Source organism: Mustela putorius, unplaced genomic scaffold (genome assembly GCF_011764305.1).
Source record: "Mustela putorius furo isolate JIRA1106 unplaced genomic scaffold, ASM1176430v1.1 tig00537293_pilon_pilon_pilon, whole genome shotgun sequence".
NCBI classification, from domain to species: Eukaryota; Metazoa; Chordata; class Mammalia; order Carnivora; family Mustelidae; genus Mustela; species Mustela putorius.
Window position 1 is genome coordinate 2,652,474 of NW_025422431.1, and position 27,373 is coordinate 2,679,846.

The 27,373-nt window shown below is 52.9% G+C and overlaps 2 protein-coding genes across 11 annotated transcripts; one reads left to right on the forward strand and one right to left on the reverse strand.

The window, feature by feature from the left end:
* Window positions 1–14,180, forward strand: CGREF1 (cell growth regulator with EF-hand domain 1). 3 transcript variants are annotated; one of them, XM_045073893.1, is made up of 6 exons: window positions 1–139; window positions 11,646–11,742; window positions 12,837–12,902; window positions 12,997–13,067; window positions 13,195–13,319; window positions 13,541–14,180. In XM_045073893.1, the coding sequence occupies exons 2-6, from the start codon at window positions 11,663–11,665 to the stop codon at window positions 13,982–13,984; spliced, it is 786 nt and encodes a 261-aa protein (XP_044929828.1). In that variant the 5' UTR covers window positions 1–139; window positions 11,646–11,662; the 3' UTR covers window positions 13,985–14,180. The 3 variants fall into 3 exon arrangements, with proteins under 3 accessions (XP_044929828.1, XP_044929829.1, XP_004765446.1); XM_004765389.3 differs by lacking the exon at window positions 1–139 and adding an exon at window positions 150–390; XM_045073894.1 differs by lacking the exon at window positions 11,646–11,742 and having other exon boundaries at window positions 12–139.
* On the reverse strand, window positions 13,939–27,196 carry KHK (ketohexokinase). Of its 8 annotated transcripts, none has more exons than XM_045073892.1 (9): window positions 26,562–27,196; window positions 22,494–22,625; window positions 20,323–20,457; window positions 20,002–20,136; window positions 18,199–18,271; window positions 17,486–17,632; window positions 15,973–16,061; window positions 15,668–15,825; window positions 13,939–14,546 (listed from the first exon to the last, which is right to left on the reverse strand). In XM_045073892.1, exons 1-9 carry the CDS (start codon window positions 26,651–26,653, stop codon window positions 14,503–14,505), a joined length of 1,005 nt encoding a protein of 334 aa, XP_044929827.1. In that variant the 5' UTR covers window positions 26,654–27,196; the 3' UTR covers window positions 13,939–14,502. The 8 variants fall into 8 exon arrangements, with proteins under 8 accessions (XP_044929827.1, XP_004765447.2, XP_004765448.2 ...); XM_004765390.3 differs by lacking the exon at window positions 13,939–14,546 and adding an exon at window positions 14,613–15,586 and having other exon boundaries at window positions 26,562–27,194; XM_004765391.3 differs by lacking the exon at window positions 13,939–14,546 and adding an exon at window positions 14,613–15,586 and having other exon boundaries at window positions 22,494–22,610; window positions 26,562–27,193.
* Window positions 27,197–27,373: the final 177 nt, after the last annotated feature.

Here is a 27,373-nt window from a genome sequence, read left to right on the forward strand (position 1 = left end):
GGCGTCCGGCCGGAGGGCGACGTGGAGCGGCCACGTGGAGCGGCCCGGGGGAGGGCCCGGCGGGGAGCCGAGGAGCGGCCGCCGCACAGCCTCTAGCCGCCGCGAAGCCGGAGCCCAGCCCTCGCCGCGCTCGCCGCAGGTGGGTCCGCGCTCCGCTCCCCCTGGCTGCGGGACACCGGGCTGGGCGGGCTGGGGGCCGCCGCCGCCGCCACCAAAGCCGGCGGGGGACGCGCGGGTCGCAGGGCGGGACCGCGAGGCCGGGGCGCCCTCCCGGCCTCTGGGTCCCCAGGCTGCAGGCGCAGCCCCTCTGCGTCCCCCCTGCGGCGCGGACGGGGTTGGAGCGGCGGATCCCGCCTCGGGGCACTTCCCGGGAGGAGGTCCGGAGAGCAGGTAGAGGAAGATTCGCTGGAAAGCGAATCCCGAGCTCCCTAGGTGTGATGGTGGGGTTCCGCGGCTCCCTCCCGTGTCTCCTTTGTCGCTCTGACATCCTGGGAGGGGGGTTGGGGGCTGGCAGGAGTTTCATCGTCTTATTTGGCAGATGAAGAAAAGGGCGGGGGGCTGGAGAGGCGCCCCAGGTTATCACCCAGCTGGAAGCGGCGAGGTGAAGGCCGGCTGTCAGGTGTGGGGCCTTTTTGGCTGTAGAACCGCTCTGTGTTCTTTGGTGGGGGGCGTGTCCTGGGAGGGACAGGGGCACCGGAGGGACAAGTCAAGTGTTAGGATTCAGTTCAAAATAACTTTCGGACAGTTAGACTCAGCCAGAAAACCGAAAGGATGCCCTATGAGGGGCTGGACTCCTGACTTGGAAGTCAGGCAAGGGCTGATGGCCATTGACAGGGATGCTGTGGAAGAAAGTTTTGCCCTGGATGGAAGCTATCCACGATCAAAGGCTCTTGCCACATCCTAGATTCTCTGCAAATACTCAGGTGCCGCTCATTTACCCTGCATTGTCCCGTTGCTTCTTCCCCAAGCTGTTACAAGGCAGGTACCGGTACCCTAGGCTCAGAGAGGTTAAGTCACTCGCCTGAATCACACTGTCAGGACCCAGAGACAGGACTTGATCTCAGGTCTGACTCCAAGGCTGGGCTCTCCTCACCTGTGCTGGTGCAAAGGCCTGAAAAAATGTGAAGCCTGAGAGTCATTGTGGATGTGAGTGTGTGCATGTGCGTGTGTGTGAAGGACGTGTATAACTACGGAGCTACGTCACGACCTAAGTTAACCAAGAGCTGTGGCTTTTAGGTGGTCGTGAGGGTAAATCACATTTATGTGCTCTATAGTGGTAGGGAGTGATTAGGAACACCGTTGACAGGCGGTGGTTCAAGAAAGGCTTTTTTCCCGTTGCTTATAGAAGTTTTTATAAATGCTGAGAAATGTCTTCAGCGTGAACAAATCACATTACACCAACCTCATGACATATTACTTGAGGTACCTTAGCTTGACTTCCTTTAAACAACAGAGGTGGGCCATGCAGTTATTTAAGCTTGTGACATGAGCTATAACCAGAATGCTTGGGTTGTCAGGAGGGCCCAGGGCGTTCCAGGTAGAGGGTGGAACAGCTTGGGCAAAAGCACTGAAAAGTGAAATCGAGAAGCACTTGTGTGTTGGGGGGCAGGGGGGCTCCAGTAGCCCTTCTTTTTTTTTTTTTTAAAGATTTTATTTATTTATTTGACAGACAGAGATCACAAGCAGGTAGAGAGGCAGGCAGAGAGAGAGAGAGGAGGAAGCAGGCTCCCTGCTGAGCAGAGAGCCCGATGTGGGACTCAATCCCAGGACACTGAGATCATGACCTGAGCGGAAGGCAGAGGCTTAACCCTCTGAGCCACCCAGGCGCCCCTCCAGTAGCCCTTCTGTTTGAAGCCAAGTGTTGGTGTAATGGAGCACTGGAAGATGAATATAAAATGCTGACCTGACAGCTGATTGCAGAAGGCCTTGAACGCCAAGGTGAGGACTGTGGACTGTAACAGAAATAGGGAGCCTTTGAAGATTTTGGAGCAGGGGCGTTCTAGCTAAGGAAGATTAATGTGATGTGGATATGGAGGGTTCTTTTTTTTTTTTTAAGATTTTATTTATTTATTTGACAGAGAGAGATCACAAGTAGGCAGAGAGGCAGGCAGAGAGAGGGAGGGAAGCAGGCTCCCTGGTGAGCAGAGAGCCTGATGAGGGGCTCAATCCCAGGACCCTGGGATCATGACCTGAGCCAAAAGCAGGGGCTTTAACCTACTGAGCCACCCAGGCACCCCCCACTTTTTTTGTTTAGATTTATATATTTGAGAGAGAGAGAGAGAGAGAGTGTGTGTGTGTGTGTGTGTGTGTGTGTACAGGGGGAGGATCAGAGGAAGAGTGAAAAAGAGAATCTCAACCAGGCTCCTTGCTCAGGACATGGGGCTTGGTCTCTCCACCCCGAGATCACGACCTGAGCCAAAATCCAGAGTCAGATGTTTGACTCACTGAGCTACCCTCCCTGGAGGGTTCCTTAAATGGAGAAGATACTGGAGGCAAGGGCAAGAGAGAGGCTACTACATTAATTTGTTACACACTCCCTATCCATTGTAACTGGGAGAGGTGAGTACTGTGATCATCTCTTTGTGCAGATAAGGTAACTGAAGTTCAGTGAGGATAATTAATTCACCCAAGGTCGCAGGGACAGCCTGTGGTGGGGGCTGGTCCCAAAGTTCTGTTCTCAGTCCACTACAAAAAAAAAAAAAACCTTTTTTTTTTTTTTTAAAGGTTTTACTTATTTATTTGACAGAGAGAGAGAGATCACAAGTAGGCAGAGAGGCAGGCAGAGAGGGAGTGTGGGGGTGGTTTGCAGGCTCCCTGCTGAGCAGAGAGCCCGATGTGGGGCTCCATCCCAGGGTCCTGGGATCATGACCTGAGCCGAAGGCAGAGGCTTAACCCACTGAGCCACCCAGGTGCCCCCTGAATGGTTACAGACATGAAATGGATGCATCGGACCAAGAGGAGGAGGATAATAGTAATTCATGAGGGCAGGGTTCAGGACCAGATACGTAATTTCAGGGCCCAGGGCAAAAACAAGAGTAAGAATTTCAGGATGGTGGGCACCTGGCTGGTGACACCTGATATCAAGGTCATGAGTTCAAGCCCCACACTGTGGGTGGAGCGTACTTATTTAAAATAATAATAATAATAATAATAATTTCAATATGGAGTCCGCAGAGCATTACGCTAAAGCCAAGGGCCGCTCTGAGAGGTGGGCCCCATGTGACCACAGGTCACACATAGTCCTGATTACTAAGACAACTTAACAAACCACCTCACAACTTAGTGGCTGGAAGCCAGAACGTTGACCTTGGTCCTAAGCGTGCAGTCTGCGCCTGGCTGTGGAAACCAGCCTATGTCTGGTCATTCCGTGTGGACTGGGGCACCTTGAAAGCTGGGAGTGGGAATCACCTGAAGGTTTGCCCTCTCACCGGGATGGGCTTGGGCTGGGGAGACTAGAGCAGCCGAGGGCCGGACTTCTGTATCACGAAAGACTTCTTCCGTGGCGGCTCAGGGCTCCGCAGGGGCCTATGTGCGTGTGAGGAGACAGAGGGAGAGTGAAGCAGAACCAGGTACAAGCTATGGCACCTTTTATGACCCACACCTTTATTTCAGCTGTTCGTTCGAAGTGAGTGGCTAAGTCCAGATCGTATGTAAGGAAAGGCAAATCAGACTTGGTCCTTTGTGGGAAGGCGGGGCAAGGAATTTGCAGACCTGTTTTGCAAACCAGAACATTTGACCTAAGGAGGGAGTAGATTAGTGGAATCTGAGGGGTGCTTCCCCTTTATGCCTGAATTGCTTCCACCGGATGGTCCTCTTTTAAAAGGCAATGCTAGTGCCTGAGAAGCCCGGATAATAGGTTTTGACAGCTCTGAGGGATTTAAATGACTTCAACGCCTCCTGTAGGCCCAGGTCCTGGCAGTAAACAGATGGGATGGGGGTGCAGGAAACAATCTGAGGGCATCCAGGTGGGGAGACCAGGAGGGTGTGTGTGTGTGTGTGAAGCCACTGCAGAGCTGGCCAGGGAAACTTCTGGAGGGAAACGGGCGTTTGTGTACAAGCAGGCACTGTGCAAAATGTGTAGGATGTGTACATCCAGGTGTCACTGAACTCTTACCGCACCCCATGAGGGGGGCTCTTGTCTGCCTCACGTAGATGAACAGCCTAAAACACAGAAGCCTCGTGGTTCCAGAGCCAGGCCTGGGGTTCAGGCCGCCTGAGGTTGGGGCCCATACCCTTCCCCTCTAGACTGTGTGACCTCTTCCTCAGTAACTCTGTTTGCGTGTCTTTCCCTCAATCACTGTCTAACATCTGTATCTTTTCTTTCTTATATATTTGCAAGCTTTAAGAAACAAAAAGGAGAAGTAATTCTACTTTACCATCTCACTTGTAAGATAGTGCCTCACACACAGTGGGTGCTTAATAAATAGTAAAGCAGCAAATAAACTTTATCTTCATTCTACCAACTTATATTTCTATTTGCCTTCCCTGGAGATGCTCACCCTCTTGGTCTTCGGCCACAAAGGTCTTTGACATCTGTTGTTACCCAGGCTGTCTTCTGTGGTATCTAGTCCCAGGGTCTCTATTTGCCAGCATTCTCCTGGCCAGCTCCTGGCCAGCTGGCCTTCTCAGCCATTATGTGCTTCTTCTTCTATCTTAGATACCAGAACCCTCAGCTGAGACCAGCCTCCACTGCCCCGCCTCCCAAGAAACCCAGCAGCACTCTGCACATAAAGAACCAGGGCCCTCTGCCCCATTGACCTGTACCCTCTTGCAGCCACTGCTTCCAGAATGCTCAGGCACCCCGTGGGCTGGACCTTCTCCCTGATCCTCCTGGCTCAGGTGCAGGCATCTCAGTCTTGCATCTCCTCTCAGTCCCCAGGGGCTTTCTCTTGAGACTTCTGGCTTTCACCTCCTTGAGGTAGGCTGTGGGGAGCTCCCCCTCCCAAGAACCGAGGTAGTTTTGAACCCTACTTACACTCCCCTAGTCCTCTCTCACTTGTCCTGTTGTACTTGACTTATGGTGTCTTTCGTGATACAGAAGTTTAAGCCTTTGATATTTTCACATCTGTTTTTTCCTTTAAAAATTACAAATTTGCAATATCATTTTTTTAAAAGATTTTATTTATTTATTTGACAGACAGAGACGACAGGTAGGCAGAGAGAGATAGGCAGGGAGAGAGGAAGGGAAGCAGGCCCCCTGCCAAACAGAGAGCCTGATGTGGGGCTCGATCCCAGGACCCTGGGATCACAACCTGAGCTGAAGGCAGAGGCTTTAACCCACTGAGCCACCAAGGTGCCCCTGCAATATCATTTTTAAAAAAATTATTTGAGAGATAGAGAGCAGAGAGAGAAGCAGACTCCCCACGGAGCTCAGAGCCTAATGCAGGGGGGTGGGGCAGGCCCTCCTCCCAATCCCAGGTCCTGAGACCCTGACCTGAGCTGAAACCAAGAGTCAGGTGCACAACCTACTGAGACACCCAGGGGCTCTGCAATATTTATCATTTTTAATTGCTCCATCCTTTAATATGCCTTGCTTAGCCATTGCCTAAATGTTAGCCATTCAGGTTGATTATGTTTCTTTCACTAATATGAATGGTATGGTTATAAATATCTTTATAATTCTTTTTCCATTTGAGTTCCTCCCTCTGTAATCCTCAGGATGGTATCACTGGGTCAGTTTCATGGCAATTACCACACATTTCCAGGTTGCTCTCTAGAAAGTGTCAGGTTTGTAGTCCCTCAAACAACAGAGGCTAATCCTCACTGATTCAATTTCTTTTTTTTTTTTTAAGATTTTATTTATTTATTTGACAGATGGAGATCACAAGTAGGTAGAGAATCAGGCAGAGAGAGAGGACGAAGCAGGCTCCCTGCTGAGCAGAGAGTCAATCCCAGGACCCTGGGATCATGACCTGAGCTGAAGGCAGAGGCGTTAACTGAGCCACCCAGGTGCTCCTCATTTCTTTAAGTTTATTCTGTCTTATTAGCTTATTGAGTTGGAAGCTTAACTCACAAACTTTTAGCTCTTTCTTCTATTAGATGCTTTTAAGTCAATCCACTTTCCCTCTGATACTGCTCTGTCTACCCATCTTGTTTTCACGCATATTTTCCCAGTATTATCCAACTCTAAGTATTTAAGTTTCCATTATGATTTTCTTCTCTGATACACGTGTAAGCATGCCTTTTAAATTTCCATATATGTGAGATTTTTTGCATCATTTTTGTTGTTGGTTTCTATGTAATTACATGTTAGTCATATAATATAGCATGAGACAGATTCTTTGTTATTCACTGAGCCATGTGCTCTGGCCCATTATTTGTCAGATTTTATAAATATTCCACATGTATTGAGAAGAATATGTACTTGCTAGGGGACTGGTCTCTCATTTGTTCATTAGCTCAGGCATATTAAGTTTTTTATTCAACCTTCTACATTCTTACTCATTTTTAGTCTGGTTAATGTTTCAAATACTGGATGATGTCTATTAAATTCTCCCACCATGATGGCAGATTCGACTTTTCTCCTTGTAGTTCTGCTAGTTTTTTTTTTTTTTTAAGATTTTAATTTTTTAGAGCAGTTTTAGGTTCACAGCAAAGTTGAGCGGGAGGTACAGAGATTTCCTGTACACCTCTGTGCTCCCCTCTACATGCACTGCTCCCCCACAATCAACATCCCAGGCCAGACTGTGCATTCCAGACAACTGGAGGAACCCACACTGACACATCATCACTCAAAGTCCATAGTTTACATCAGGGTTCATTCTAGAACATTCTGTGGGTTTGGACAATTGTATAATCACATGTCTTGTCATTGTAGTATCATAGAGAGTAGTTTCACTGCCCTGAAATCTTCCGTGCTCCACCTCTTCATCCTTCCACCCCAACCCATAGCAACCACTATTTTGACGGCCTCCACAGTTTTGCCTTTTCCAGAATGTCTTACCGTCGAAATCATACAGTGCATAGCCTTTTCAGATTGGCTTCTTTCACTTAGTGGTATTGATTTAAATTCCTCTAGGGCTTTCCATGGCTTGCTAGTTTTTTTTTTTTTTTTTAAAGAGTTTATTTATTTGAGAGAGAGGGAGCATGAGTAGGGAGAGGGAGAAGCAGACTCCCCACTGATCAGGAAGCCCAATGTGGGGTCGATCCCAGGACCTGGAGATCATAATCTGAGCCGAAGGCAGGCGCTTTAACCAACTGAGCCACCCAGCACCCCAATAGCTCATTTCTCTTAAGCACTAACTAGTATTCCATTGTCTGGGTATACCACACTTCCTTCCTTCCTTCCTCTCTGTCTCTCTCTCTCTTTCTTAAGATTTTATTTATTTATTTGACCGAGAGAGATAGTAAGAGAGGGAACACAAACAGGGGGAGTGGGAGAGGAAAAAGCAGGCTCCCTGCTGAGCAGAGAGCCTGATGTGGGGCTCGATCCCAGGACCCTGGGATCATGACCTGAGCCAAAGGCAGGGGCTTAACCCACTGAGCCACCCAGGCACCCCGGTAATTTCTATTTCTTAACCGATGAATTTAAAGAATTTATAGTTATGACCACCGATAAAATTAGATCTATTTTTACCATTTAATTTATATATTTTTTGCCTTTTTCATTTTTAAAGTTTCTCTATTCTCTTTTACTGCCTTCTTTTGAAATGATTTTTTTTTAAAATTCCATTCATGGGGCACCTGGGTTGCTCAGTCATTAAGCATCTACCTTTGGCTCAGGTCATGATCCCGGGGTCCTGGGATGGAGCCCTATATCAGGCTCCCTGTTCAACAGGAAGCCTGCTTCTCCCTCTCTGACTCCCCCTGCTTGTGTTCCCTCTCCTTGTTGTCTCTCTCTCTGTCAAATAAATAAATAAAATATTAAAAAATAATCCTGCTTTAATAAAAAATAAAAAATTCCATTCATTTTTTTCTCTGCTGGTTTGAGGTCATATATTCTATTTCTTCCATTTCTGGTTTTTTAGTGGTTCTCCTTAAGACCTTTCCGTGCATATTTAACAAAGTTGCTCAATATGTCTACTCTCTTCCCAAACAACCATCCTCACCATACATCTTTTTTTTTTTTTTAACTTACTTATTTGACAGAGAGAGAGATGACAAGCAGGCAGAGGGGCAGGCAGAGAGAGAGTGGGAAGCAGGCTCCCTGCTGAGCAGAGAGCCCGCTGCATGCTTGATCCCAGGACCCTGGGACCATGACCTGAGCTGAAGGTAGAGGCTTTAACTCATTGAGCCACCGAGGCACCCCCTCACCTTACATCTTCATGTTGTCCAATATTGCAGTTTAGTTCACCTTTTTTTGCTCCCTATATTAATGTAATTATCAGTCTGTGTTTGTTTCTGTTTTCCCAAATACTTTCTAATTTTTTTCTGCTCACCATTTTTCCTTGCATTTCAAACCCTTCTGGGATCATTTTCCTTTTTCCTGCAGTAAATCCCTTAGAATTTTCTTTAATGGAGGAATGTTGGTGGCAAATTCTCTAATTTGTTATTAAAATTGTTTTTGTTTCACCTCATTTTTGGAAGATAATTTTGCTGAGACGAGAATTCTAGAATTACAGTTCTCCCCCACGCCCCCCACACTTCCCCTTCTCAATGTGTTAAAATACTGTACTACTGTAACCTGGTATCACTGTTGCTGTTGAGAAATCAACTATCACTCTAATCGTCCTTTTGGGGATTTGTCTTTTCCTTCTGACTGCCTTTAAGACCTTCTCTTTTTCTTGGTATCATATAGTTTCAGAATAGCTCTGGATGTGTATCCTATTTATTTAGCTTTCCTTGGATTGTTGGGCTTCCTGGATTCAAGTATTGTGTTTTTGCAGGAGATTGGGGAAAATCTCAGCTGTTATATCTTAGGACACTGCTTTGATCCCAGTTCTCCTTCATTTTCCATGCCACTTAACCCGTGTTTTATATTTTCTGTCTCTGGCTCAATGAGCTACCTCCTGGATAATTTGTTCATTAATTCTCACATCGTCTAACTTACTCATTATTACTAACTTACTCAAAATTAATCTTTTCGTTGTATTTGTGGAAGTTATATTTGGTTCTTCTTCAAATCTTCTTGGTCATTTTTATGCTCATACTCTTTTCCCATAGTTTTAAGCTTCTCTTTAATTTCTTGAAACAAATTAGATATACTTCATGTTCTTGGTATGATAATTCCAGTGCCGTCCTTTTGCAAGTCTGGGTTCACCCTCTATTGGTTAGCTGGCTCTCACTCACAGTGTCTTATTTCCTTGTGTGTTTGTGACTTTCTGGCTGTGAGGTTATGCTCCATGACCCTTTACCAATGGAATTACTTTGGGGCCTGAATTGGAATTGTGTTTCTCGGACAAGATGTGTATTTTCCTTTACTAGTTGACTGGAGGTACTCTCAACCAGGTACCACTTAAAATGCAAGCAATGTGCTTTGGCTTTTGAACCACAGCAGTAGCTTAGTTCAGGCCTTGGACCCACATTAGAGCAGGCTTGTTACAAATGCTCAGGGAAGACTTTATCCCTTCTACCCAGCACCAAGGTCAAGACAGACAAGATTTATGCTGCCCTCCCTTCTTTGTGGCACATTTACTTTTTGTCCACAAAAAAGTATGGATTGAGTAGGACTGTTTGAATCCCAGCTCTAGGTTGGGAATCTGCTATTAGTCTCCTCCCACTGGGTGGGTCCAACCTTTATCTCTGGGCTCTTCTACTGCACCAGCCACTCGAGCTGATAGTGCAAATTGACCAAGGTTTGGTTTGACAGCCAAAGTCTACTTCAAGCTCACTCCCCCCCACCCAGGGTTACCGTTGCCCTGTGCTTTCTGTTTCACTGTACTCAGAATTTCTTACTTTCTTGCCAACTCAATGCATTTGTAAAGATACTTTCTATTTTTAGCCAGCTTTGGGATGACTTTCATTGGGACAGTTCCTATCATACTCCCCAGACATGGAGGTTTGGATATTTTTCTAGACGACCCTTTCAGAGAGATGTGTCCATGGCAGTTGGGGTTAGGGTTAACCTAACCCTAGTCTAATCCTAACCTAACCTGTAGGCTCCCTGCAGAGCAGGGGAAGCCTGTTATGGGACTTGATTCCAGGATTCCCGGATCACGACCCAAGCCGAAGGCAGAGACCTAACCAACTAAGCCACTCAGGCATCATGGCAGTTTTTATTTTAGAAAATCTAAAGCTGGGGTTTGGATTAACCTAACCCTAACCCTAACCCTGAGGGCCCCCAGCTGATGATACGGAAATCTCAGTTCCAGCTCCCTCCCTCAGATTGGCCCATGACTTGTTTTCTCTCTTGGTTGCAACATCTGGAGCTCAAGGATCTGTTTTGCAGCCAATGTTCATGAACACCTTTAGGGAACTGTGGTTTCAGCACCCATTTGGCTGCTGTGGATTATGGACACTAATCAACTATATAGACTCATGATATCTGTTGGGTCTACGTATATGCAGAGAAAACTAAAGACAGTTTCTGTGCCTCTTGGTAGCTTCACCTTCTTGTAGACTTCCATATTTGGTTGTTTATTCCTCAAGGTGGCTCTGCATAGCTATAGGCAGCCTCCCACATGCATCTTCCCATGGGCAAGGCCATGTCCCTGTCCTTCCCCACCTCTCTGAGGCATTGGAATCCAGCCTTTCCGTGCTTCTGCACCTTGTTAGAGCTATAGAGCTCTTTGAGAATCTGATGAAACCGACAGGATTTCCCCAGGAGAATTCTGTGCCAGCTGTTATGTCAGGGACCATGACAGTGGTTCCTGATCCTCTGCACCTGAGGATTTGTCTTCCTAGAGATGGGGGTGTGGTCTCAGGCCTCAGATATGGTGGGTGTGTGCTTCCTTGGGAATTAGTAGAATCCGTACACCTACCTGGGACTAGTCAGTAAGCTTCATGCTCTGTACTTCTGACTGATCCTTTCTCTCTTTGACTCTTTTCATATAACCAAGAGCTTGTGTTGCCAGTGGGCCTGCACAATGAAGGTCTAAGGGGGAGCTTTTGTTTTTTCTTTTCTACTGGGATTTCCTAAGAGAAAAGAATAGGTCCTGAGGCCACCGTTGGCTTGACTCTGGTTTGTTTCAACCCTTACCTGAGTTTACATCTGTTTCAAGGAGTCTGAGCCTTTACTGATTTATTCTTGGGTGAGTTTTAATAAATACAGGCTAATAATCTGCCTCTGCATAAATCTTGGTCTTTTTGTGACCCTCTACATTTCTGATCTGGCCTTTTTCTTAAGGTCTCTGAGCTAGTTTCCATTTGCAAAGTGAGGAACTGGACTGGAGTAGATGTACTTGAATTGTACTTCTCTGAGCACCTCTGGCTGGGGGGGGTGTGTGTGGAAGGATGGGGTTGGGGGATGGGCTGGGCACCACAGAGTGGGGGATGGGTGTGGGGAGGGACTCCTGTCCCCAGAGCTGCTTCTGCCACAGCGGATCTGCTTTCCATGCTTTAGACACTGGGTCCAGAGTAAAATTTGTTTCCGGCAGATTCCACAGGGGATGGCTGATGTCTGTGTGGGCCTCCTCCCTGAGCAGGAAGGAGTCCTGTCACCTGGCTGCGGGTGGAGGCAAAGAGAACAGCAGCTCCTGTCTAACCCTCCTGTCCCCTCACTCTGTGGCAGACATCCCTTCCCCTTGACTCCCTAACTCTGTTCCTAGTTCCAGTTCCTGCAAGGATGTTGTTACCTTTGGCAACGAGAATGTTAGTGCTGCTGCTGCCCCTTTGTCAGGCGGCTCCCAAGGACGGAACCGTGAGGTAATGGGCTCCAGAAGGCAGGGCCACAGGCTGGGATACAGGGAGTCTGGAGAGTCTGAGGGTGCGGTGGGCCCCTCTGGGAGGCAGGAGCCTGGGGTGTATGCTCCTGGAGCTCTGTATCCCGCCCTTCCCCTGACCTCTGCCTATAGGAAAGCCCTTCGCAGAGCGGGCAACAGGACACCTTTGCTGGGATCAGTTCCTCTGGGATCCTGGGCCTCAGTTCTAAGGGAGTGTGAGGCTTGGGGAAGGAGCTGTGGGTCGTCTGGGATCTGGGGCTTCAGTTCCGACAGGGTATGAGGCTTGGGGAAGCAGCTGTGGCCCGGGAAGGGGCTGTGCTCCTCTTCTCCATACCTTCTGTGAGAATAAGAGATTGTTAGCAGATCTGTTCTGTTTTGTGTGCTCATCTGCCTCGAGGCTCCGGTGTGAAGACCACACTGGGTATGTGGGGTGCGAGGGGAGGGACAGAGACAGAGCAGCAAGTCTGGCAGCAGGGACAGAGGCTGCCGCAGCGGCTCCTGCAATCTAGCCTTGCAGGTCTGGACTGATTTGGGTCAAACAGGCAGCCCTGTCCAGAACTGGGAGCAAACCTTGGGCTTTACGGACTGAGAAAAAGAGCCTGAGCAGATGGAAACTCCAGAACCATCATGCATACCCTCAGCATGTGTCGTGGAACAGATCCGGTCTGTGGAAACCAGGGCAGTGCCTCCGGGCCGAGTCAGAGGCCTGCCCCGTGGCCCGGGCCCCAGAGCTGAAGGGTGGCCATGATCCCTGCTATCTGGACACCCACTCACTGTTTTCTTGGGTCTCCAACTTGTATCTACTAGGTGTGTCCTCATCTGGCCTCTAACCAGACACTTTATTTGCGTTTTCCCTTAACGTCTAAGTTAGGAATCTGTAAAAACAGCCCAAGGGAGTGTGGTTCTGCTTCTGAGACCAGAAGGGTCTCCGCCCCACAAGGTTTTTGCAGAATTTGAGAGAACAACGCCCTTTGGGTCTGGGGAGAGAACTCTGCCAGGAACTTGAGGGTGGGCGGCTGGTAGGCCGGATCCTCAGGGAGGCTCTTTGCAGGCCTGGCCCTTCTCTCTCTCCTCCAGGCTGGACCCTGAGATGCAGCAGCAGCCCCTGTCCAACCCCTTCCAGCCAGGCCAGGAGCAGCTTCAGTGAGTGGGCTGGGCCGGGGGTGGGGGCTGGGGGTAGGGGTAGGCCTGGGTCTGCACACTGGCCCGTGGGGCTGACTTTCCCTGTTTCTGGCAGGCTTCTGCAGAACTACCTACAGGGACTGGAGAGGATGGAAAAGGAGCCCGAACACATGACCCGGGAGCAGGGTGAGGGGCTGGGCACTGGGGCCAGCGGGCAGGGGCTCCGGGGCAGCACACCCAAGACTGACCCTGGGCCATCAGTCACCCCCTGCCTGTTCCTGATGTCTCTTCTCATCCGGCTTTTCCTCCTTAGTTCTCCTCTACCTCTTTGCCCTCCACGACTATGACCAGAGTGGACAGCTGGATGGCCTGGAGCTGTTGTCCATGTTGACCGCAGCTCTGGCACCTGGAGCTGCTGATTTTCCCATCGCCAACCCGGTAAGCCCTGCTGGCTGGTGGAGGGGGAGGGCTTCTCTCACGAAGGAGACTCAGCTGCTTGGGGCTTCAGTCTTTTTCATCATGACTGTTTTGGGGAATCCACTAGGAAAGAAGTGCTCTGAGCCTACCTGGCAGGGAGGTGGGGAGGTGTGGGGAGGGTCAGGGCTCCCGGGAACATGTCTGTTCAGTGTAGCCTGTACGGCAACTGTGTGCTTCCGCAGGTGATCCTGGTAGTGGACAAGGTGCTTGAGACCCAGGACCTGAACAGGGATGGGCTCATGTCCCCTGCAGAGCTCATCAACTTCCCAGGAGAGGCCCCAAGGCACACACAGCCCGAAGAGCCCCCGGAGCCACAAGACGTTGGGAGGCAGCCCCCATTAGCTAACAGCCTGCCAGGACAAGAGCTGCAGGGAGCCCTGGGTCCCAGAGAAGATGGGGGACAGGTAGAGGCCAGAAGGGAGTCCTCAGAGCCTGTGCAAGAGGCTGGGGAACAGACAGAGGCTGAGAGAGAAGTCCCAGGCCCTGCGGCAGAGGCTACAGGACAGGCAGAGGCCAGGAACACTGTAAAGGATGCAGAGGAGCTTCCAGAGGAAACACTGGAGTCTAAGAACACCCCAAATGAGTTTGAAGTTCATGTTATTCAACTGGAGAATGATGAGATATGAACCTTTGCGATAAAGATCTGCACCCGCAGAAGGCTCAGTACCAGAACATGAGCCCCGAAGAGTGGGGGCGTGTAGGCTGGGCCCAGGACCGCCTCTTTGTCCGCTTCCTGGCCCCCAGAGGGGCAGCTCAGGGAGACCTGAAGTTGAGGGCAGCAGCTTTAGGGCCCAGACAACCAATAAAGAACTGATGAATGTATCTGCTTGGGCCATCTACTTCCTGGTGTGGCTGGCCTGGCCTCAGGGACACAGGGGATTGGGGACTGGACAGGCCTCTGGGAGGGGCTTTGGCTTCCCCAGTGGTCCCAGAGGGTGCTGAGACACAGCAGGAGGGCTCAGCCAGCTGCAGACAAGGGGGGGGGGGGGGGGGGGAGGGCACCGCCTCTCCCTGGGGCCCAAAGGCTCCTCTTCCCCTTCCTCTGTGGTTCAGACACCCCGGACCCTCCCCTCCCGCAGCCCCACGCCGGTCCTCCCCACCACCCTGTAGGAGCCCTCCCCAGAGTATCAACAAGATCTACCACTTACTGAGAGCCCAGTACACTCCAGGCATCATGCCGGGCATTTTCTATATGAGGAAATGATGAGGAAAATTGAAGAAGACTGAGTCAGTAACGTACCCAAGGAGACAGCATGAATTAAGTGGCGGATTTGAATTCAGGTGTGTCAGACTACAAAGCCCATGGTCTTTAGCACATTCTGGGGCCCCAACTTCCTTACGAAACTTGGCTCATTCCCAATATGCCCTCAGGCCTGGTTTAGGTCCCAGGCCTAGGACGAGGCACTGCCTTCGGGACAAGGTGGCCCCAAGGGTGGGGCTTCAGGCTCCAGGACAGTCACAAAGGAGATATTTTTGGACCATGAAGCCGCCACCAAACCACAGAGTAGGCTCCCTGCCCACTGGCCTGTCGGGTTGGCTCAGCCATGGGAACAGTCTCAGAGCCACAGCCCAGGGATCCAGAGGAGATTTTCTCATGGCTTGTTAATTTGGAACGGTCCCTGGGTACAAGGAGACAAGTGTCCTCCCCAGCCAGGAAGGCCCAGGGTCTCTACCCATGCCCTGTGGCTCCTCTTCCCCAGAACCCGCTGGGTTGGGTCTCCACCGAGGGCGTGGCTGGTGGCAAGTTGGGGGTGCTTCCCGCTGCTCTAGAGCGGGCCGCCCCACTCTGGGCCTCTGGAGGGAGGTTCATTGGAGGAACAGAGAAGAGGGTGAAGGGCTGTAGCATCAAAGCATCTGGCATCCCCAGCCAAGCAGTTTGGACATCAAGGACAGACAGACTGGCGGAAGGAAGTGGGCCCTGGGGTGGGAGGTTTATTTGCTCTGTGGCTCAGCAGAGACACGAGGACACAGGCAGAGCACGCCCCGCCCCCCCCACCCCGCCCCCCAAGCCTGCATCTGCCCAGGGGGCGTGCTGCGCAGATGCCAGGCTGCCTGGAGCGGGGTAGAAGGCAGTGGTGGCTGGGAAGGCGCCAGCCTCCAAGGAGGGGGTGCTCTGAGCCAGGGCCCCCCGCCCCAGGGCGGTCACACGATGCCGTCAAAGCCCTGCAGGCCACACTTCTTGCCGGCCACCTGGCAGCCGAACCGAAGCGCCTCCTGCATACTGTGCCCTGGAGGGACAGGGGGCTGGCTCAGCCTGGTCCTCTGGGCAGGGGCAGGCATCACCCGGCGCCTCCCGCGCGTATACTCACCCTGGGACAGGCTGAAAATGACTGAGGCGTTGAAGGTGTCTCCGGCCCCCAGAGTATCCACCACCCGGGGCGGAGGGAAGGCGTCGGAGTGCAGCAGCCGTCCATCGGGGCCCAGGGCATCGGCGCCCTCCTCAGCCCAGGCGCAGACAAGCACCGCCCTGCAAGACCCTCCACTCAGCTGGGTGGGAGGCCCAGCCCCGGGGCCCAGCCTCGAGTCCCCCCTCAGGGAGATGCTGCCCCCAGCCCGGGGCCAGACTCCCTCACTCTGCACACCTAGGGCCCCTTCCTGGCTTCCCCCTACTCACCCTTTCCTCACACGCCCGTACAAGCCCCTCAGGGCCTCCCCCGCTGACCGGAACCCCAGGTGCTTGGCCACATCTTTGCTGACAAACACCTGCAAGCAGTGGACGAGAGGCTGACGGTCACCCTAACTTAGCCCGGCTCAGTCACTCACCATCAGTGGCCTAGTGTTGCCCCCGTATTATATGCCGCTCCTCCAACAGGGCCGCCTAAACGTAGGAGCTCCCTGACCCACAGGAATGCGTATTCATACTCGCTCAATATGTACTGGAACACAGCCCGGTAACCGGGCACAGAAGCCCCTGGTTTATTTGGTCTAAGACCAACGAATGACCCTGCAGCTGGAAACCCAAAGCGAGCCTTGAGCGCCATCTTGCGGTGAAAGCCAGCACTGCCGAGTTACACATCCGGCTCTCAGGAGGGGTTTGCTTTGTTTTGTTTTCCGGATAAAACTATTCCCCGGGCGCCTGGGTGGCTCGGTGGGTTAAGCCTCTGACTTCGACTCGGGTCATGGTCTTGGGTCATGGCTTCAGGGTCCTGGAATCGAGCCCCACGTCGGGCTCTCTGCTCAACAGGGAGCCTGCTTCCCCCTTTCTCTGCCTGCCTCTTTGCCTCTCTCTGTCAAATAAATAAATCTTTAAAAACAAACAAACAAACAAACAAACAAAAAAGTATTCCCTCCCGGTCTGAAATAAAGGGGCAGGGGCTGTAGAGCTCCCTCCACACCAGCTACACGTTAGAATCTCCAGAGTGAGTTTTGCTGAAAGATACTTCAGCCGAGCTGCACCCCTACCACTCAGCTAAAAACCCTGGGTATGGCTCAGGCATCCAAGCCACGGGGGAGGCCCAACCAGCTTGGGCGATGATGCGAGGATTGTCCCGCAGAATTCACTTCCATCCCAGCATTACCCAAATTTACCTTATGCAAGTCCCCTCCCCATCCTCCCTCAACCCTGAGTGGCTCCCACTGCCTGCCACCCACCCCAGAGTTGGAGGACACCCCGGAGAACTGTCCTAGTCGCTCATTTGACAGAGGAAAGGGCTGAAGAGGCCGGGAGAGGAGACGCTCCCATGCGGGGTACTCCGTGGGTAGCTATTAGCCCTCTGGCTACTCTCACACCCACTGGGATGCAGAAATTTTGCTCCCTGGCCATCACTGAGGCCTGCAAAGGAGTCCAAAACTGGGGGCCTGCCTCTTTGACCTCCACCTGCTAATGACACCAAGCCATCCCAGATGTGGTGGGCATTCCCAGAAACCAAAGGAACGGCTGATTCCTTTAAGACCTAAATGAGAGGCACCTGGGCGGCTCAACCACCTGTCTTCAGCTCAGGTCATGATCCCAGGGTCTTGGGGTCAAGCCATAGGCCAGACTCGCTGCTCAGCGGGGAGTCGGCTTCTCTCTCTCCCTCTGTGCTCTCTCATGTAAACACTTTTTTTTTTTTTAATCTTAAAAAAATATATAAAAAACCACCCATATGAGCTGGATGTGGCAAGGGGAAGCTGCGTGGGCCACTCACCACATCTCCATAGCCAAACAGTTGGAACAGCTCCTCCCGGGGCTTCTCCACCTCCACAGACACGCGGATCTTCTGGGCCGGAGGCTGCGAGGCGTTGTGCTGTTCTATCCGCCGCAGCATCTTCACCTGCTCCGACGCGTTCCGGCCCTGGGGCGGGGCGGGGCAGGGCGGGTTGGCTCAGGACAAGCAGGGCGGGGCCAGGCCTCTGGCTCCTCCCTCCCTCCCTGCTGGGACTCTGGGTCAGGCGGGATAGGGGCACCCGGAAGCTGGGCAGGAGCTGTATCCTAAGTTTCAAAATTCTAGAGCAGTCATTGACCTTGGAGACCTTATTGACCAGTCCCCTGATTTCACCGAGGAGGAGATAAAGGAATAAAAGACCTTCCTAAAGACACATGGTGAATTAAATGACAAGGCTAGGATTCGAACTCAGGATTTCTCCCAGTGTGGAGGAGGTGGGCAGCCCCTAAGGCAGAAAAGCACGGATCTTGGCCTAGAGCCAGTTTCCTGCTTCTGGTGCCTACATTCTGCTGTGTGAACTTGAGTACGGTGCTTTCTGGGCCTTAAAACACAGAGCAAGATGGAGAGGGGATGAGGGGGCTCAGAGTCATTGATCTTGAGGGTACTTCATGGGTCAAAAATACTAAGAAGAAGGTGGAATACATGGAGGGCTGGCGGGTTGAGTCCCTCAAAACACAAGGTAGGGCAGGACTTGCCTCAATGTGGATCCACTTGAACCGGGTCAGGTCAACCTTTTCAAAGTCTGTAGCAGACACATCTGGCAGGTTCCTAAGTCACAGGACAGGAAGGAGAGAGAAAAGGCATGGTGAGGTCGGCCAAGGCCGGGATCTCCAACTGGCTGCCGGGGCCCCCATGCCTGGTGCCGCCTGCAGCATGGCGGGAAGCCGGATCTCCCACAAAGGCATCTGAGGCTCAACTCTGGGACAGGCCCTTTCCAGGCTAACCTCCTGATCACTCCTTGTCCTACTCAGCTCCATCCAGATGGAGGGCTGGAGGCAGTTGGCTGGGGTGCCCTTTGGGTATTAAGTAAGTTGTGAACGCAAATGCAGCATGGGTCAAGATTCAATTGAGTGAGCTTTGGAGACCACATCTCCCAGAATACTCTAAGAGCACCAGGGACTACAATTCCCAGAATTCCCCCCTTGCCAGCGGCACAGTTTAGCTCCCAGCAGTGGTCCCACCAGGGTTCTAGGTCTGGCAGCTCCATGTTGCAACCCTGAGGTCAAGGCTGGTGCTTGAGGACTAGTCTAGGTTTGGCTGACTTAGATTTGGAGATCCAGGAAGGGTCAGCCTTGACCAGAGACCTACCCCAAACTATGCCCTCCCCTCTACATTCTGCAGCTGAATCCATCTAATTAACTAGGTGTGTACCTGGGCCTTTTGGAGGCTGCTTGCCCATTGGTAAGTGGTCCAAACCCTCCAGCCTGCTGCAGCTGGAGGTAATGTGTGTGGATATCCCTGCACCGAGGCCAGTGGGCAACAAATGTTTCCCCTCTGAGCTCCTCTCCTCTTCCTGTGAATACCCACGTGGTGTCCTTGATCAAAATTGCAGATTGTTGCTTAATGGGCAGATGACTAGGGCTGCCAAGGAGAAGGTCATTGCCAGCACATATGCCCACTCACTTATACACTGGGACACAGGGAGCCCAGAGACCACTGGCCATAAAGCTTGTTCTAATATAGCTACCCCCTCTCCCCCAGATCCAGGAGTCATGTTAGGCATGTAGGGACACCCTGAACCCCAGGACTGCTGGGTGTGGACCATCTTAGTCCTAACATAGTATCTGGCACACACTAGGTTCTTAGGAAACCTAACGTGTGGGATTCTTCAGGAGAGAATCTGGGACAGATGAAAAGGATCTGGGTCCACAGGGCCTCTCCCTGGTAGCTTGGGACTTTAAAGGGGATCCTTGCCTCCTAGTTAACATAGCATCTGATGGCCCTGGTCTACCAACCCAATGATGCCCTTCCCTCTGCTTCAGTGATGGCGTGAATTGTGTGTGGCTTTTGGCCTGGCTTCACTATGCAGGGAACTTTGTGGTGGACCCATCTCTTCTGAACACCCAAACCCATCTCCTTGGTGCCATGCTGCAGGCTGGCAACTCTGGGGGCTGAGCCCAGAAATTCCAGTGGGTCCCCATCAGGGCTTAAGATGGGTGGAATCCCATCTCCCACCATCCCTCTGTCCTCAGAACAATTCCCCCCCCACCCACTCCCGGGCTGCTGATTGGCCAATTATGAAAAATCACACCATGAATTATGTTTTGCACAGGCTTGCCTGCCCATCCTTGGTGTTGACCAAGGCCAAGTCATCAGAGCAAAGCACATCTCTTCCCACCTCACTTCTCCCCTAATTGAAAACAATTGAGAAATCACTGAACAGGTTGGCTTGGGGACGATTTCTGGTACAAAGAGAGAGGCGGCTTGCCGGGATGCCCCGGTGGCAAGTGAGGGAACTGATTGGTGGGCCGTGCCAGGGCGAGGCCAGGGGGCCTTACGTGTCGTAGAGCACAATGGTGCGGGAGCCATTGGAGTTGTTGACGATGCAGCAAGAGCACGGGGTTTCCCCTCTGCTCTGCCAGGCCACCTGGGACACATCCACGCCCCGCTGCCTGAAGTCAGCCACCAGGAAGCTTGGGGTGGAGCCCGAGTCAGGGGAAGGGCAAGGAGACACCGATTAGAGCCTATAAGTGGCCTGGACCTCCTGCAGGGATGGGGAGGGGGTGCTGGAGCACGTGGGCCTCTGAGAGAAGGATCCTGTTCTGAGAGTTAGTGACGGCGACAGCGGCGGCTGGCAAGGCGCAGACTGGCATACAAACCTGTAGGCATGCAGGATGGTGCGGCTACCAGTGGCCTCGCTGATGATGACCGTGGAGATGGGGACAGAGCCCGTGGTCTGAGAGACTGTGTAGCGGAGGTCCACAGAATAGCGGCGGAGGTCATCCAGGACAAAACTGCCGGGATGGAGCAACCCGGGGTGGGGGGGAGGTGCGGCTCGACAAAGGTTTGGGGACTGGAGGGTCGGTGGCAGGACCGCTGGGGACCCTGGAGGCAAGCGGAGGGGGCCAGGAGGGACTGGAAACCACCATGCCACCCCAGGCTGTGCAAGGGGGCAGGAAAGGCAGGGGCGCATAGCCTGGAACTCAGTGAGAAAAACACCGAGGGACGTTCTTCTAGAGCCTGATTGGAGTAAACTCCAACCCCGCACCTGTCCCTTTGGTCTGACTCAAGCCAGAAAGGATGTGCTGAAGTCCGTGGAACTGGATGGGGTGGATCTGGGGCCTAGAGCATGTGCGCCCTGTTTGAACAAAGCAGGCGAGGGCACCGTGGCCAGTTTCATGCAAAGCCTCGGCAGAATTAATAATTACCGAGGTGGTACTTTGCCCCCCAGCTGCCCTCTACACACTCATCCTCTCCGTGCTCTTCTCTGAAGGCCCCTGCCATGCTGTGATTCCACACCCGCCTCCGTGATGCCCAGCCAGGAAGCGATGCTGCCTTGGGGAGCCCACCCACAGCCCTCTCCCCTCGCTGCGCGGTGAGCCCTCCAGGCAGAGAGCTGGCTCCCACGGCCTAATGCTCCACACAGTGGAGCCCCTGGTGCGGGACTCTTACCCCAAGGATCTCCTCCGATCAGTGGGAGCAGGAGGTGGCCCCTCGGGGAGACTGCACCCACAGAACAAGGGGGCCAGGCCCACGTTTCCTGGCCCTCTCTGGACACAGTATCCTGGGACCACTAGTCCAGCCACCATCCTGACCTTTCTCACTAATGGCCGGACCCCGCTTTGGCAACACCAAAGCCGGACAATACAGACCAAATTGGGACCAGCTCGGGGCATCACTCCTCATCTCACCCCTCAAGGTTCCTTTAAATAGGAACTTCCCCAAAGCACACCAACTACGGTTTGGTTTTCCAAATGCCTTTTTGCACATACAGTGCCTGGCACGTGGTAGGGGCTCATTCAATGTTTTGAGAATCCGGAGGGGCCCACCTCCCAGCATTATGGTTCCATAACGGGGAGTCCACGACCCTGAGTGAGAGCCATGCAAAACTCAGGTTTTGCCTCTTGCTGGGAAGGAAGACAGCCACTGAAGAAAGTTAACAAGTGACCAGCCCTTCTGTCCCACCTCACAGGAAAGGCCCTTGTCTCCCAATCTCTTTCGTGCCCCTTCACCAAGAAAGGGAATCTGGCTGCAGCTCAGGGGGCTAGGCTTGGGCAGCAGCCCCCCCTGAAACCAGGGTTCAAAGGGCTGAGCTTCACAGGCCAGCAAGCTGGCAGCCTGCTCTAGTGCCCACAGTGGGCAAAGTGTGGGCCTCACCTCCTGATAAGCATTTGCTGAACTGGCAGTGCCAGGGGTCAAAGGGCTCTTGGGTCCTGGCAGCAGCCAACACAGAGAAAGCGTGGGGGCCTCACAGCTAGTGAGCGGAGGCCTGGGTCTGGGCCCAGCGTTAGCATGTGGCTTCAGGGTGTCCTTGGGCAGGGTGCTCTTGTGGCTTCAGTGAACAACAAGGACACAAGCACTGGCCCTGCCCTCCCAACGGGGAAAGGAACTGTGGGCCTGAACCCTAGGACCACGGAGGCTGGACATCCCCGGGGGAGGATGGGTACGGCACGTCCCTGACTGCCTTCTGCCGCGAGCATAGCCAGGACCACGGGGGATGGAGAGGGGCAAAGTCATATCCAGCGCAGAGTCTGTTGGAAGCAAGGAAGGAAGAGGTGGGAAGCTGAGCAGGCTCTGGAGAGGGGCGGAGGCAACAGGCTGTGGAAAGGACAGCTTTAACAGAGAGCATTAACACCTGAGCCGCAGATAAGCCACGCCGGTCTAGGATGCTGGTACTCTACTCCGCCCCTCCCGCTCTGGATCCAGAGTTACCCCACACCCTATTTCTTCCAGCCTGCCCTCCACCCCAAGCCCCCCCTCCCGTGGGTCAAGACTTCCTTCTGGGCCCCGCACCCTGCGGGCAGGCCTTCCTGCTCCCTCCTCCACTCACTCAGCAACGTGGCCCGGGGCCAGCGAGCCCATGAAGGCACAGGGGGCTCCGAGGAGGGACAGGACAGTGCAGGAATTGGATGCGTTCCCTCCGCGCTGCCATCTTTGGGACAAGCACCTGCAAAACAAGCACCTGTGCAGAAATGCCCTGCTGAGCATGAGGACACTTTCTGGAAAGCTCTTCTCAGCCTGGACTCTGGGAGGAAGGGTCATAACTCAGGGGTCTGGCTGAGCTCCAGGTGGTGGCTCCTGAGAGTCCCCAGATCCTGGGGAGCCCAGGACCTTGGGACAGGTGGGGCTGAAATGCCTGGGCAGGTCTGGGTTCTCACTTGGGCTTGCTCTTCTGGGAGGCACAGGAGTCCAGAAGGTGAGCCAGGTGGGCTGGGCACGAGAGAGAGAGAGAGAGAGAGAGAGAGAAAGAAAGAGAGAGAGGTGCCCTGCAGCTCCAGGAGGCTGGGGCCAGGTGAAGCAAAGCTGGCCACAGTGCCCTGGGTAGGACCCATGACATGCCTGAGCTGGGAGCTCTCTCTCAGAAAGCATCTCGCCCAGCCTTCTCATTTTCACGCACTCCGGTCCATCACAAAGGAGGGCTCCAGTAGGGTGACTCCGTTCTCCCTTACGATGACCAGCCTCTCCCAGAGGCACAGAGCTGCCGTACCTTCAGCCCCGACTGCTGGAGAGCTCCAAGTTCCTCCTCTCACAGCTGTCAGATCGGCTCCCGGCTCCCCTCCGGGGAGCCCGCTTTGAAAACTCAGGTTAAAATAAGTAAGACCAGGAGCAAAACTGGATATTGAGATCATTTAAGTGGGGGGTGTGGAGGGAAGGGGGGAAGCTGACTTATGTAAGAATGTCAAAAGTTGGGGCGCCTGGGTGGCTCAGTGGGTTAAGCCGCTGCCTTCGGCTCAGGTCATGATCTCAGGGTCCTGGGATCGAGTCCCGCATCGGGCTCTCTGCTCGGCAGGGAGCCTGCTTCCCTCTCTCTCTCTCTCTCTCTCTCTGCCTGCCTCTCCATCTACTTGTGATTTCTCTCTCTGTCAAATAAATAAATAAAATCTTAAAAAAAAAAAAAAAAAAAAAAAAGAATGTCAAAAGTTAAAGAGATTATTGGATGAAGACCAGTTTTTCTCCATTTTTTGGTTTCTCCTTCCTTTCAGCTTTATTGAACTATACTTGTCACATAACATTCTGTAAATTGAAGATACACAGCTTGATCTGAAACGGGGATATTGCAAAATGATCACCACAGTAAGGTTCGTTAACACGCCATCCCATCACATGGTTGCCTTCTTTCCTTTAGTCTTTCTCTGTCTTGACTGAAAATCTAACTCAAGGTGTACGCGGACACTGCTTGGAGGCTGCACCCGCAGGGCGTTGAGGTTACCAACAACAAAACTATGACTTTGGCACATCGAAGCACTATCATGATGTCTCCCTGTGCACCCACAATCCTGTGGAGTCAACAGTGCCCGGCTGCTGGTTCTGTTCTTCCAAAGAGAACACCGTGGCCAGTTCCCATAAGAACCACTTATCAAGGGGTGCCTGGGTGGCTTAGTGGATTAAGCTGCTGCCTTCGGCTCAGGTCATGATCTCAGTGTCCTGGGATCAAGCCCCGCATCAGGCTCTTTGCTCAGCAGGGAGCCTGCTTCTCTCTCTCTCTCTCTGCCTGACTCTCTGCCTACTTGTGATCTCTCTGTCAAATAAATAAATAAAATCTTAAAAAAAAAAAAAAAAGAACCACTTATCAAGAGAAATTCACGAAGCAGAATTTTGGGGCTAAGTTATCCTGACACAAAGACTTAATCCCGAAGTTCCCTTCGGTCTTGGGAAAAGGGGTCCATGACCTCACTGGGAAGGATACTAATTTGTAAAGGGACAAACATTTCATGAGCTAGGAGCTTTAGAGAAATTTTCATGCAGATTAGAACAGGGGAGCTTCGTGGGACGTGACTGACTCTCGGGATCACATCCATAGTCAGGGACGGAGCGGCCATCCAAATCCAGTGGCCTGACTCCACAATCACAGCCATGCGCTGTGTTGTGTAGTTGTGAATAGAACGTCCTTAGCCCCCAGCTTGGATGAGGTTTCGAAGAAAGGGCCTGCAATTTTACTTTGTGGAAAGCCTTCAGCGTCACACTGATACCCAACTTCCTGTGCAGAAATGCCCTGCGGAGCATGAGGACACTTTCTGGAAAGCTCTTCTCAGCCTGGACTCTGGGAGGAAGGGTCATAACTCAGGGGTCTGGCTGAGTTCCAGGTGGTGGCTCCTGAGAGTCCCCAGATCCTGGGGAGCCCAGGACCTTGGGACAGGTGGGGCTGAAATGCCTGGGCAGGTCTGGGTTCTCACTTGGGCTTGCTCTTCTGGGAGGCACAGGAGTCCAGAAGGTGAGCCAGGTGGGCTGGGCACGAGAGAGAGAGAGAGAGAGAGAAAGAAAGAGAGAGAGGTGCCCTAAGGACAACCACACCATTCTGCAGAGAAGAGCCATGGGTCTGGGGGAGGGGGAGGTACACCCTGAGAGCAGGGGGCATTGAGGTCTCTTTAGAGATGCCCCAATGGCCACCTTCAGAATGAGCCCATCCTGGTGGGAGCTGGCAGGATCTCCTTATCCTAGCCTCTCCAGGTAAGTAAGCTCAAAGGGAATGGGACTGCAGCTGTCTTTGAAAGTGACACTCCACGCCAGGTCTTCCCGGGGCGCAACAGTCCTTGGGAGGACCTGCCGCCTTGGAACCCACACTGTTCTCTTGAGAGGAGGCCGAACCCCTCACTGTGCCTGCATCCTGCGGCCGGCTGGCTTGACCTACCTAGGTCTGCAGAGCAGCCGACCCCTGTACTCCTCCCCCACTGTCCCTGCCCCCCTGGCAAGGGCTCTAAGCTCTGGCAAACAGAGCAGCCCAAAGCAAAGCGTCAATTCCATGAGATGGGCAACAGCGAAGGGAGAGGGAGCTCAGGAGATGACAGACGGCTGGAGCACTAGATCCCTATGAACTGTAGTTACTGCTCTGCCACTCATTAACTAAGTGGCCTTACAATAATTATTTAATTTCTCCACAGAGGTAGCTGCTTCCTCATCTGTAAGAAGACGATTTGAGTGATCCTTACACATTTCCCATGGGCTGCTGTACGGAAAGTGTGTGACCGTGCTGGGTGGACTCAGAGCTTGCAGACTACCAGGGTCTCTCTCTCCTCAATTAAAAGAGGGAGAACTGGATATTCATGGCGATGAGTGCTAGAGTGTCCTGAGTTCAACCTTGAACTAGCCTTTTATCCAGTTCTTGGCTGCGAAAGCTGAGAGCCAAGCAGCCATTGTCGGGATTCGAAGCACTAGACAGCACCAAGGGAAAGACCTGGATTCCGCCCCAGAGAAATGCTCTTCTGGGATTACAGTGTAATGGTGAGGTTCTTATTAAGAGTAAATACAAGGGCCAACGAGTGACTCTTTGACTTCTACAAGACAACCAAAAAAGATGTTGTTCACTGATTTTGTAAAAAGGACTTCTGGTAAACTCTTGGAATTTAGCACCAGGGAAACGTTGGTCATGGCACAGGAACAGGCTCTATCCATAACCCACAGAAGTTCTAAATTTGCCTCTAGTGCCAGCAAGCCCTGAAGCTAGAGTGAAGTTCAACACCATGGTTTGAGGTGTCCCTGCACTCTATCTGTGCATACTTAACATTGTAAGCTACCTCAAAATTTATTTAAGAAACAGATGAGATATACGTAGTAGATAAATTAGAAGTGACCACTGGTGAGAGACAAGTGCGCCGGTCTTCTGGTCCTGCCCCTTATTAGTTACATGCCCTTGGATAAATCACTTCATCTCAAAGGAGCTTCTAAACTCGGATAATGATTCCTGAGACGGAAACTGGCCAGCACAGTGCTATCCAAAGCCTGGGTCTTACTATGACGGGCCTCAATTTTTTCCCCAGGTCCTCTGAGGCGGAGGGCACGGGATACCAGCTCCCGAGGCTGGCCTCGGCCCCGCAGACCTGGGGTTGGGGTCTTGGCTACAGGGCTCAAACGCGGGGCTGCAGCAGCCCCAGGAGTCTCCGAGGGGCCCGGGCGCCCCTACCTGCTGTCCGTGTCCTCCTCCGGGTACTTGTCCACTACATTGATGACGTCCAGCACCACCAGCCCCACGCACAGGATCTGCTTGTCTTCCATGAGGCTGCGCCCGGAGCTTTCTGCCCGCCTGGCTGACGGGGTTCCTCCGGGCTCTGCCTCTTATCCCAGAGGATTGCGTCCCAGCTCCTGGGGTTGCCTTGGCTCCTCCTCTGCGTCCCGAGCTCCTCCCCCAGGGAGCCTGCTGCAGCCTCCCGCAGGGAAAGAAAGGAGCAGGGCCCTTGCTCCTCACGCCCACGGATTCAAGCGGGCCTGGGAGCGCAGACCCCGAGGTCTTGGTCCCCAGCTTCCCCTTAGCAGGTGGCGTGGCCCAGCAGATGGCAAAGCCTCCCACTTCTCGGCCTCAGTGTCCTCACTTGTCAGACAGGCTCGGAGCTAATGCAAACCTCTCTAAAGCGCAGCTAGGCCATCTTCTGAATGCAAAAAAAGGGCAGTACTAAGGCACCCCCCTGCCCCTCCCTCTCCTGCACGGGTGCCTCGCACTCCAGGCCCTAGACCCACAGACCTGAGCCGGGCCTCGCAGCCGCGGCCGGACCCTTTCAGCCCCAGCCGTAGCTCGCGCCGTCTGCGCCCCGCCCCCGAGGCCCAGCCAATTCCAGCTGGAGGCCCCGCCTCCGTCGCGGAGCCGCGGGGGCCGCTAGGTGAGAGGCGGTGGTCACGTGACGGGAGTCGGCTCCGAGGTCCCCCTGGCGGACACCGGCGGAACTGGCATTCGGCGGAGGAGGGCCGCGCGCCGCGCCTCTCTGCGCGGGCGGGTGTACA

What these genes read in the sequence shown, in the direction of transcription:
- CGREF1 (XM_045073893.1), top strand. Translation starts at nt 11,663, where the DNA reads ATGTTGTTACCTTTGGCAACGAGAATGTTAGTGCTGCTGCTGCCCCTT. An exon ending in CCAGGCCAGGAGCAGCTTCA is followed by an intron (nt 12,903 to 12,996) that starts GTGAGTGGGCTG and finishes TGTTTCTGGCAG; the next exon opens with GCTTCTGCAGAACTACCTAC. An exon ending in ACACATGACCCGGGAGCAGG is followed by an intron (nt 13,068 to 13,194) that starts GTGAGGGGCTGG and finishes TTTCCTCCTTAG; the next exon opens with TTCTCCTCTACCTCTTTGCC.
- KHK (XM_004765390.3), bottom strand. Translation starts at nt 26,653, where the DNA reads ATGGAAGACAAGCAGATCCTGTGCGTGGGGCTGGTGGTGCTGGACGTC. An exon ending in TACGGGCGTGTGAGGAAAGG is followed by an intron (nt 15,826 to 15,972) that starts GTGAGTAGGGGG and finishes AGGGTCTTGCAG; the next exon opens with GGCGGTGCTTGTCTGCGCCT. An exon ending in CATTTTCAGCCTGTCCCAGG is followed by an intron (nt 15,587 to 15,667) that starts GTGAGTATACGC and finishes CTGTCCCTCCAG; the next exon opens with GGCACAGTATGCAGGAGGCG.